This window comes from Triticum urartu, unplaced genomic scaffold (assembly GCF_003073215.2).
Source record: "Triticum urartu cultivar G1812 unplaced genomic scaffold, Tu2.1 TuUngrouped_contig_4540, whole genome shotgun sequence".
Taxonomy (NCBI): Eukaryota; Viridiplantae; Streptophyta; class Magnoliopsida; order Poales; family Poaceae; genus Triticum; species Triticum urartu.
In genome coordinates, this window is record NW_024115136.1 from 1 (window position 1) to 11,212 (window position 11,212).

The 11,212-nt window shown below is 43.0% G+C and overlaps 1 protein-coding gene and 1 long non-coding RNA gene across 3 annotated transcripts; one reads left to right on the top strand and one right to left on the bottom strand.

Annotated features, from left to right (window-relative positions):
* Positions 1-2,011: 2,011 nt before the first annotated feature.
* Positions 2,012-3,602, top strand: LOC125527973 (the record flags this gene model as incomplete). Of its 2 annotated transcripts, none has more annotated exon segments than XM_048692489.1 (3): positions 2,012-2,075; positions 2,173-2,453; positions 2,556-3,602. In XM_048692489.1, coding segments are annotated over 2 exon segments (1,131 nt in total). In that variant the 3' UTR covers positions 3,420-3,602.
* A 324-nt stretch (positions 3,603-3,926) lies between these two features.
* LOC125527974 lies at positions 3,927-5,395 on the bottom strand. The gene is made up of 2 exons (XR_007292293.1): positions 4,781-5,395; positions 3,927-4,242 (listed from the first exon to the last, which is right to left on the bottom strand). It is a non-coding gene; the product is annotated as an uncharacterized LOC125527974 (long non-coding RNA).
* Between the last annotated feature and the right edge of the window lie 5,817 nt (positions 5,396-11,212).

The window sequence follows — 11,212 nt, forward strand, 5'->3', positions numbered from 1 at the left end:
CCCAGGCGCCCGCCGGCGACGGGGGGAGACGGTGGCTAGGGCGCGCAGTGACCGCCAGCGACGGGGGTGGAAGACGGGTTGATTAGCAAGAGAATTAAAAGGATAAGGATTTATTTACAAAATTTATAAATGAACTAAGTTAAGGACAAGTTTTCCCGGATGGAGGGAGTATTTGATACATATAAATATTGTGCTCAAGAAAACTTATTTATCTGCTGTTGCATACTTCGATATTACCTATGGATATGCCTTTGAATGTCAACATATAACTGCTTTATCATCTCCAACATCCACGATACATAGACGGTGATGACGTTGCTCAAAGGCGAGCACACGTTACCGTGTTGAAGGAGTTTTTCCTCGGTCTATGCCTCAAATATCGATGATGCCTCTTTGTGCTATCACTACTAGGCCCTCTTTATTTTGTTTATCAAGCAAATGTTGGATCTGAGGAGAATTTACTCACGCAGGATCTGTACAACTATGGACTATCCATGCGGTCTTTTATTTAAGATTTGAAATGAGTGAATTGGATGCTGGGTTTGAACGATTGTGTTCCGTGACTTTTCTTTGTTACATTATCTATTTCGAACTCTTCTCTGGAGGAGTACCACTATATTTACTTTATTGTGTTTGCGATTTTTTATACTTGGAGTGCTTCGGCGATTGTGTAAATAGATTGAACATAAATATACCCGGCAGCTATGCCGCCGGGTGCGGCAAGCCACATTTTCTATCTGGTATGCATGAATAGCCGAGTAACAACAATTTACAGATGATCGAGTGCAACCGAAAGGTGCAGGATGCAGTAGACAAGTAGAACAAGAGTGCCTCAGTTCAGCTAATGTGTAGGAACACAAGATAAGCTACATATTTTCTTTTGGTGGCACGATACTAATATGTGGTCACTGCAGCACTTTCGGAAGGAGAAAAAAACTTGTTTTATAATGGGCCTCGGGCCTTTTTGGGCCTAGCACATTTGGAGAATGTAGGATAGAGAAATTTAAGTACACTACAGGAAAATCCGGTTTTCCCGTGTGTTAGCCTATAAGCCGAGTGCTATTTTTCGGGCACCCGGCTTACGCTCCTATAAGCCGAGTCTCGCGAGAAAAACACCCGGTAAATACGAAGAACTTGGCTTATGGTCATCTATAAGCCGAGTGTTGCAGAAAAGCTCTCGGCTTATATGAACCACACGGTATCTACGGGAAAAAGCACCCGGCTTACAGCACACACTGGGCAAAGACATCTGCCATGTGTCTGCAATGGAAGTAGTTGACGGCGCCGTCATGGAGCAGCCTATAAGCCGTGTGTCCGATGAAAGCACTCGGCTTACAGGACATATAAGCCGTGTGCCCGATGAAAGCACTAGGCTTACATTTTTGCGGATTTTTTGCAAAACGTAACATTTATGCGAAATTGGTTTAACATGGTTTTCATTGCATTTATATTTACTACTTAATTAGTATTATTATTCTCACCTAATTTCTGTCGACTAGTTTTCATGGGTCTTATTCGTGAAACTCTCAATTTAACACCACTTTAATATTTTGATGACTCTTTCGACCCCCTAGCGTACCCATATTATGATGACATGCAAAAATCACTACTGAAAGTTCACTCTACGCCGAGTGCTTTGCTCTACGCCTAGTGTACTATGTGCAGGAAAAGAGAGGAAAAGGGATAATGCATGCGTCTTGATGAAGAAATACAAACACAAAAATCTAAAGAAGGAATCAAAATACACAAGAGTGATTGGGATACTTGATGAGGTGCCGCTCTGTGGTTGGATGGTAGTTCACCGGCGGCTAGATACCACCACCGCGAGAATTACACCACACGAGCACCTTTCATAGTGACATTCCTGGCTGCTGCTGCTACGTCTTATCTTTAAGCGTTGCTTCCTGGACACTTTCCCCTTCCCTCTCCACACGGTTGCATTGGCCTACTTTTCATAGTGACATTCCTAGCTGCTGCTGCTACCTCTTAGCTAGCTCTCTTATCCATCCAGTGACCTGCTTAATTTTGCTACCCAAGAACGGATCCAAGGGTGAAATCGACAACGATAAGAGAAGGTGATCTTTCTCTCTCACTCTCTACCCATCTATTATGATTCATGGGTTCATTGATCAGCCAATCTCATTCATATTTCCCGGTTCTATTTCTTAGCAGGGAAAAGAAACAATATGGGGGAAATGGTAGCATCAGCAGTTGTGCAGGAGGCTGTGAGTGGAGCCGTCTCCTTCGTGTTCAGCAGCCGTATCGGAAAGGCATCCCAGGAAGAACTCATGGAGAGGCTGGAGATGGCGCACATAAAGCTGCATGTTGGGCTCGAGAGGACCAGGATGATGCCCATCACCATCATGCCGTTGCTTCGCCTGAGGAAGAAGTTGAAAGATGTCTTCAAGGAGTGCGATGATCTGCTCAGCAAGGTGAGGGATCATCAGCAAGTGGTACGCTCTTTACGCAGAAAGATTATGCACGCTGTGCTACCCTCTTTCATTGTCCCCAATCAAGATGCGCTGAGTAGCTCTGTTGTTGGAAGATTTGAGCAGTTTGTCAAGGAAGCCGACAGGTTTGTCAGAGACGTGGAGTCTGGATCTTCGCTTTCTCACTACAGGTTTCTCAGTTCTCCCATCAGACATCTTCTTGAAGGCAAGGGTCTCTACTATGACATGGTGCAAGGAAGCAAGGCTTTCTCACTTGGTATATCCACGGATTCTGTGGAAGAGTATGGTAGAGTCGCATGGCTATGTTTTCATTACAAAGATCGCAAGGCGCCACTTAAAACTTGTCGACTGGTGGTGGCTCTAAGACTATATGAAAGCACAAACATAGTTGGAATTACCGCAAAATGTTTGCGGTCACTTGGGCCTCAATTCAAGTCTTTGGTTGAAGATGCAACTGGGGAACTCTCCCATTTACCTACACAAGACGTTTCATATTTCGATTCAGTAATGTGGGAATGCATGGTTAAATTGACTACAGAGTCGATTCCAGACCCATTTTGTTGCATAGCTAATGGGCTCAGCAAGCCTTGTGCCAGCAATATCATCTCATCTGAGTTAACCGGCAGATTTCCACAAGAAGTTTTGTTCGTTGTATTCAACTGTTGTTTTTCAGCTTTTGAGAACTGCTCGCGGAGCTCAACTGATGAAGCGCGTATAAACGCCATAAAGGCCTGGTCACCTCTACAGATGCAAGTTTTCTTCTACCCTCATCTCTCGTTTAAATTCCCGGACGGGAGTAGCTTACACCAAAAGGAGGAGGAAATACAAACAGAGGCAATTGATTGTTTCATCCGTCAACCTGGTATGACGGAATACAGTATGCATTGGTACTCGGCACATGGTTGTGCATCCTTTTATGTTTCAAAGCAGATCGCCAAAACTAGGAGGGCCTCAAAGAGAAGGCGATAGAAGTTCAGAATTGGGATCAGAGAAAAGGTTTCTTTTTTGTTTAATTAGCCTCTATGAGACGGTTTGTTTAGGTGCCAATATTTATCATGCTCTTTTTATGCAGCTACTGTTAACCACTTGTTTATCCCTGCCACGTGGCTTGTAACCATGAATGTGCTTGATATTATCTGCCATGTTCTGTAATCCTGCTGGCACTGGATCTTTTTAGTTTTTTTAAGGAGGCACTCCTATTTTCTTTGTCAATACAGCTGCAGATGGCGTGCCATTATTCTGAAGTGCATAAGATTAGCAGGTGTTGTTGTGTTGTGTGAAGTATTTGTGTTTGTTTTAATCACCGGTCTGAATTTCTAGGTATTATCGTCAAAATCTATTTCCTCCACACACTCTGCCAGCTCTGCTCTGCTCTTCACGATGTACACTAGTAGTTGGGGCGCACCCTTGGTGCGCCGCCTGAGAGGAAGTTGGGGCGGTGCCGGGTGGGATGCGCCTCTTTCACTTTCCTATATATACCATGTACTGTCCTTGTACTATGTACTGCTCAGGCCAGGGTAGGACACACTCATCTGGTAGTCGTTTTTGTCAGCTCCATGACATGTGCAATAGGATAGCTTACAAACTGAACTCATTAGCACGCTACATTTGTATTAACATGCAATGACACATACATTAACAGGTATAAAATGAGGCATTTAATGTATTCTAGCAAACATCTAGCTCTATTAAGCCACCATTAGGCAAACATTACTACCATGAAGAATGTAACTACAGGATGTTGAGCTACTTCAACTGCATTGGTGAATCCATACTGTAAAGCCTTAGAAATCTGTGACAAAAATAACTAATTGTTAAAACTTTGAGAGTTGTGATTTTTATCTTAGCGGATAGGGAAAACACACAATAACAATTGGAAAGAGCATAGTGCATTCAGTGCATCATTTTATGTTTACACAATATACACGATGATCAATCGAGTACCATATGTTATAAGAACTAAAGCCTATAACACAAGTCGAATTTGAAAATTGCAGAAACTATGAGAAGTAGGTGGAACTGCAAATAGTTTATAAAAAATTTGAAAACATAAGTACAAAGAAGGAAGCTTTGAATTATCTACAAGCAGTGTTTCTCCTTCGCCTGAATAAATTAGGACATGGCTGGTAATCTTGATGTACAGACATTAATTTATTTAATTGAAATGCCATAGTGAGATATTCTCTCGCTGTTGTCAGCTAAGAAAACAGCCAATACATCTTCTCCAATGTATGAGTGGGATCATTATCATGGAAAGAAGGCTATTATAGCAGGGACACATAGGTAATTTTGAACCAAGATAAGTCACAAGATGAAGCTAAGAAGGAGACCTGACTTAGCCATGCAAATCACTCAGAAAACAATTGCTCAAGGGTATGGTGGTGTCAGCAGCTACGCGTGCAATCAGAGCATACAAGGCCAATTGCTCATCACATTGTGCACCAAGAAGTACTTCATTAGTGTAAATGAAGGAGCCACGAAGAGGAGGGTGCTCTGAATAGGAAACATTTATTAAAAATTTCAACATACTTGAAACAGAAACACAAAAGTATTCAGCATCATCATTATCCTCAAATGCAGAATCAACAGCAACTATGTAAAAGAAAAGAAGCGCAGTCAGTATGTAGCACAACATGAGAACAACAGATGAAACACTCTATAAGCATAATTATCAATGTCTTCGAGGGCAGGGCAGCTTCAAATGAAAAGGTTTGTACCCTTCAAATGTGACTCCACGATGATCTTAAACAAACTTGAACATGCAAGTGGTCCATCAGCTGACATAGGACTTTTATCAGCACAAGCTTCCTGTGTATAAACATGATTGAAATGAATCATAATTAATAGTTATAGTCGATAGAATGACAGAATGAGTTATATTGACCAACCTAAATACCTAGTCTTGTTACGTCTATTTGACAGTGTGCAATTAAAATCATCTGATAGTTTTCTAAACATTTCCAATCCAATGACTTGGATACAACACAAAGACTGATATTTTAGGTTCTTCTTCTTACATCCTTTAAGAAAATTCAAGATATTTCTTTTATTGCAGCAAGTGCACTGTTTAGATGCCGGACAGATCTCATACATTACATTCAAGGGTTTGATAAAGCTTGCTTAGCACAGAAATCAGGTTGTGTGGTTACCATCCTTTCAAGTGAACCACATGGATGACTCCAAGAAGTAGACACACATTTGTTCATGACCACACAAAAAGCCACATGTTATAAACAAACCGTACATGCAATTCTTAGAGATAAAACTTTAAGATTATTGTAATAGGATCATTTGCCTAGCATTAGATCACCCACATATGATTAACAGAGAGGTTTGTTAGATCTTACAGGCTTTCTTGTTGCAGGCACAACATAACCCATGAACTCCAGTGGCGAGGATGAGCAACAGCAGTGGCGCCGCGATGATGTAGTCGTGGAGAGGCAGCAGCTCATCCAGGAGCTTCGCCGGTGGCAGCAGGAAGCCGCCGGCACAGCCTTGCGGCGGCCGGAGGTGGAAACGGCCTTCTGATCGCCTTAGCTCCCCTTTTTCGGATCGGTAGTTAGGTCATGGTAAAACTTACCTGTACGTGATGGATCACCCATACAGGAGAGGAAGTACCTCTCTTTTATACGTGGGGCTAGGGATCAGGGACCGAAACCAATAGGTTGTTTGCACCCCCGATCACAGTGCATGCGTGAGAGAGGTATGGTGGGCCACACCCCAACTTTTCTCTCGGTTGTTAGCCGAGATCAATTCCAACATTCTCCCCCTTGATCGTAAGGCTAACAGACATCATAAGCCCACTCTTAATAGAAATAATATGGCAAAGTAAGGTGTTGCAGTGGCCAATGATGTGCCATTAAACCTCAATACTTATACTATATTATTCTATCTCAAATGGATAACATTTTACTTTATGGGAGTTGGTTTATTCGACGGTCCTATTTTCCAGGATTAAAAGGCTTTCTGAACACATGTCGGCAACATAATCATAAAATGGGTGGCAAGCCTTTAATATGCGGAACCGCAAAACTTATATAAATCAAACATCATATGTTTGGTCCTGGATTCTATCTTTCACAACATGGAACATATTGTCTATGGTCTTGGCAAAACCATTTAACTTGTTGTTACTCGCATAGAAAACTGCGTGTTCATATTGTAGTAGGTGGTTACAAAATGCTGTCAACAACCATAAGTTCGGGAATAAAACTTCTTGACATACAACCTGCCCAATAGCCTCTTAACACGCCACATAAGTAAGTGCATTATTTCCAATGCCATCAGTATCATTATAGAGCTTTTCCACGATATAGCTCCATGTGCGAGAGTGAGGATGTAACATAGCGTGGAAACTTTATGATCCACACACCTGTACCAAAGTCAACTTCTTTGCATACCTAAAGATAAATAATGAAAGGTAAGAACTACGATTATCATGAATAGATCTAGCTTTTTTTCCAAATGAAAGGCCAAGAACTAAGATTACTACGATTATCATGGACATATCTCCCAAAAAAGACTTGTACCAAATCTAGCTTCTTTTTTAGCCAGTTGAACTTAGATCCAAATGGATGAGTTGGGCATGACGAATCACATCACATCACTAATACATAACATTGTAATAACACAAAATCAATGTTTTGGCTTAATAACATTTTGAGCCCTTTGTGATGACCTAAATGTTGTTTCAATCACGCAACTGATTACAATCTATCTAGCTTTTGTAGCTGAAGGACAGAGTCGTGGCCGAGGGTGTGCCTCTTCATTCCCTTCGCTAGGCCCTGCAGTAAGGGTTGGATTGAACAAACAACACGCATGAATCCGCAACAGAGAGAGACATCACGGCGACGTCCGGTCGATCGATTTGTTGAGGAGGGTGGATGTCGATGGCGACATGATGGCCACAGATCTAGCAGGAGAAGCGCCTCCTCCTCCTCTCGCCCAATTGCGTCCCTGCTAGGTAGCGTCCACCCCTTTTTTACCCTCTCAGTTTTTCTCTCTCTCGCTAGCACAGTAAAAAAACGATGAGGTGGAACGCGCAAGGAGGCGCTATTCTCCCGCACATTATTGTGTTGGATTTCTGTATTTGCAACAACACATATCTTACCAGACCAATAGGTGCTATAAATTAAAACATCGGGTCATAATGCATTTGCTTTGTGCATTTCCATTCACGGTCATGACATGAGTGTGCAACACGCGCACACAATGAAAAAAAATTATCTAACGAGCGAAATAGACATATTTTGTGTTTCTATTAGAAACTAAAACACATGTCACACGCCTCTTACTCCTAAGGTGGAGGTGTGCGCTCTTGTATGTGCCTAGCCTGATTGCCATGAAATAATTAAAGATAGCAGTCCCATTACTTATTATGTGATATTTGCAAAGAGGAAGATGAACTTGTCAGGTAATCATTGTATAACCAAACAATATTGTTTCTATCAGCCAAACACAAACTGATAGGCTGAGCGGTGAAACCTCAGCCTAGCTCTTTATTTAATCTCTCAATCTTGCACATGGTTTATCAACTACTGATCAAAAATCAGTTTAAAAGGAAAAGAACTATCATGAGTCAACTACCAAACAAGCTAACTCTCAGGGTAGCAACACGGACATATTTATTGATGAAACTGTGTTCCGTCAAGCTGCAATCAGCCACCAGGCCATCAACAGAAACCGCATATCCTTGCAGAACTGGGGAAGGGGCGACTGTGTTCAGAAAAATAACAAGAAGAAAATTAGAGGAACCGAACAATTTATTATATACCTGAGAAGAATACCAAAAACCAAAATGGAGATTCATTACCTTTGATGTCAGTGCCCTCTGAATCACTACCAGGACACAGTTGAAACAAGAGGGCCATGCAACATCTTTCCTTCAAACCCGATGATAATATCTTAAGTGAATTCTCTCTTGCAACTGTAATATGGTTCGTGTCCTTGCAACAGTCAACTGCATATATTTCAGAAAGATGGCAAATTTCAGTATAACCAAGACACTGATGAGTAACTTCAATTAGTACAACACTAAACGAAACCATCATGCGAGTGTAAACATCAGGACGAACTATCATATTATCGTATATATATTACATTGTTGTATTATGGCAAGAAGTTCTGCATGATAAATTATATTTGGCACTCCTAATGAGTAACCGAGTTAAGTATATTTAGCAGTCCTAATTTCAACCACTAAACCAGAGTATATAACCATATGAAATACATCAAATGGAAAAGATCAGCGAGAGAATTCCCTCTATAACAAAGATCCGAAATGCGTACCAACTACCAATGGCGATGTATAGAAGCTTCTGAGGACGAACCATGACAAAGTGCCTAACATAATATTGGGTAGCTTCCCTTCTCGACTCTTTTGATATGAGAAATTTTAGTTCATGTAGCTGGGTTTCACATTTAGGATGATATGATATTAGTCCAAGAACAGATTCATAACAAAAATTAAGACAAGCTATGAAAGGATCAAGAAAAGGTCCCTTCATAGCTTGTCTTAATTTTTGCAATTACAAAGGTGCCTGCAAGAGTTCTGCACATCATTGGAGAACCTGGACTTGAGTATGCTACTTCAGAACATCAATCAAATGAAAATCGTGGGCTAAAATCATTGCAATCAGGAGAGACAACCCAGGTTTTTTCCTGTTACAATTCCCCCAGCCTGATGTGATATGACAGTGAAGGATCAAATAAGATGACTACATATGTTGTGCAAGTAAATGGCAGTCCATCAGATTCTAATAACATTCTGAATTAAGATACCCACCTTTCTAGTCCGCAGTACAACATGAGAGATCAGATTTTCAATTACTTGCAAAATTCAGATGTAGCACAAGTCACCAAGTGAGAGATCATTGTACCATTCTAACTGTAGAGGGTATGCGCCTTTTTTTTAGAAAAGGAGAGGGTATGTGTCTTAGCTGCGAGGACCTAGGAGCAGCGCTCGGTGGCACCTTGCTCGGGCCGGTGATCTCAGGCGCTGCGAGGACGGAGGTGCAGCGGATCCTTGCTCGAGCCGGAGGCGGTCAGTACAAATACCCAGACAGAGGGAGGGGGAGTGGGGGAGCACCTTGACGATCTCCATGGCATCCAGAGAAGAAGCTCCTCCTCGAGCACTTCCATCGCGGATCCGTCGAGAAGAGGGGATCCGACTGTTAGGAATAATCTTGTTCGTTTAATTAGCTAGGATGTTCTACTAGTACTTTGGCTAAGTTTAGTTCAGGTTGGTTTGTGTCGTAGCTGTGTACGGAGCGGACTACTAGTTTAGGTAGGCTTATAGATAGAGTCCGTGTAGGTCTAGGCTATTTGGGTCGTTGCCCCTGCGTGTATATATATGCACGACCGGGGCTGGAATAATTGTAACACCGATGAAAGAAAAGAGAAAATAAAAAGAGGGAAAAGAGAGGCACGACACGTGCCTTTGGCGAAAGTTTTCGCGTGTGCCTGTGTTCGTCTGTGATTTGATGTGATCGATCCTGTGGGCAGAATTCCAACAATTGATATAAGAGCTAGGTCGATTGAATCCCTGCTTGCCCTGGGGTTGCGACCCGACTAGTGCCTCAGGGCGGGCGATGTGGTCGCTGGGTGGTGCAGCGATGCGGAGGATTAAGCGATCGTCGTTCGGTGGAGCGACAAGGAGGAAGACGGCAGGCTGTCGTCGACAAGGCGGAGAAAGATGATCGTTGATGGGACATGTGGTGCCGAGGTGCGGTGCCGGAAAGCCGTCAAGATCGTCATAAGTTGTGCGGGTTAGCACAGTCGGTCGGTTGGTCGGTCAGTCATCTTCGTCGTCATGTCCAAGTGCTTGTCTATGTGAGAAGGCGTTGAAGAAGTGCATCCAGGTCGTCTGTGTGTCTCGACGAGAGGATCAAGTTCAACTATGTGGGGGCGGTAAACCAGTGAAGGTGAGTCTCTTCAATGAGGCCATGTCTCTACATGAGGCTGGAGTGCATGGTGTAGTGCACGGGGTGGTGTGATCCACATGGAGTCGGCATGTATCTCGCTAGGGTGGATGGTGCAGTCCACCGGGTGGTGTGTTCCATAGGTTACTAGCGAGGTTAGGTAGTCCAAGGCATATTTGAAGTGGTCCGTAAATTCGCCAAGTTAAAATTGGAGGGAAGATTGTTGCGATCAATAAAGCCTAGCAATTTGACTTGTTGTGGTGCGAGTGGATGAATGGACAAGGAATGATGAATTTCACAAGCTAAGACCGGAGAAGCACCGAAAACAAGTGTTAAGATTAGGGAAAGATCCGACTGTTAGGAATAATCTTGTTCGTTTAATTAGCTAGGATGTTCTACTAGTACTTTGGTTAAGTTTAGTTCAGGTTGGTTCGTGTCGTAGCTGTGTACGGAGCGGACTACTAGTTTAGGTAGGCTTCTAGATAGAGTCCGTGTAGGTCTAGGCTATTTGGGTCGTTGCCCCTGCGTGTGTATATATGCACGATCGGGGCTGGAATAATTGTAACACCGGTGAAAGAAAAGAGAAAATAAAAAGAGGGAAAAGAGAGGCACGACACGTGCCTTTGGTGAAAGTTTTCGCATGTGTCTGTGTTTGTCTGTGATTTGATGTGATCGATCCTGTGGGCAGAATTTCAACACCGACGAGGCGGACGAGCTCCTCTCCGAGCGGCACGATGAAGATTTCCGTCGACGCCCTAGTCAACGTTGTCGCCTCGCCTCCAAATCGCCCAGATCGCGCACCACCGGCCACTGGCTCTCCAGATGGTGCTCGGCCGCCGCGCC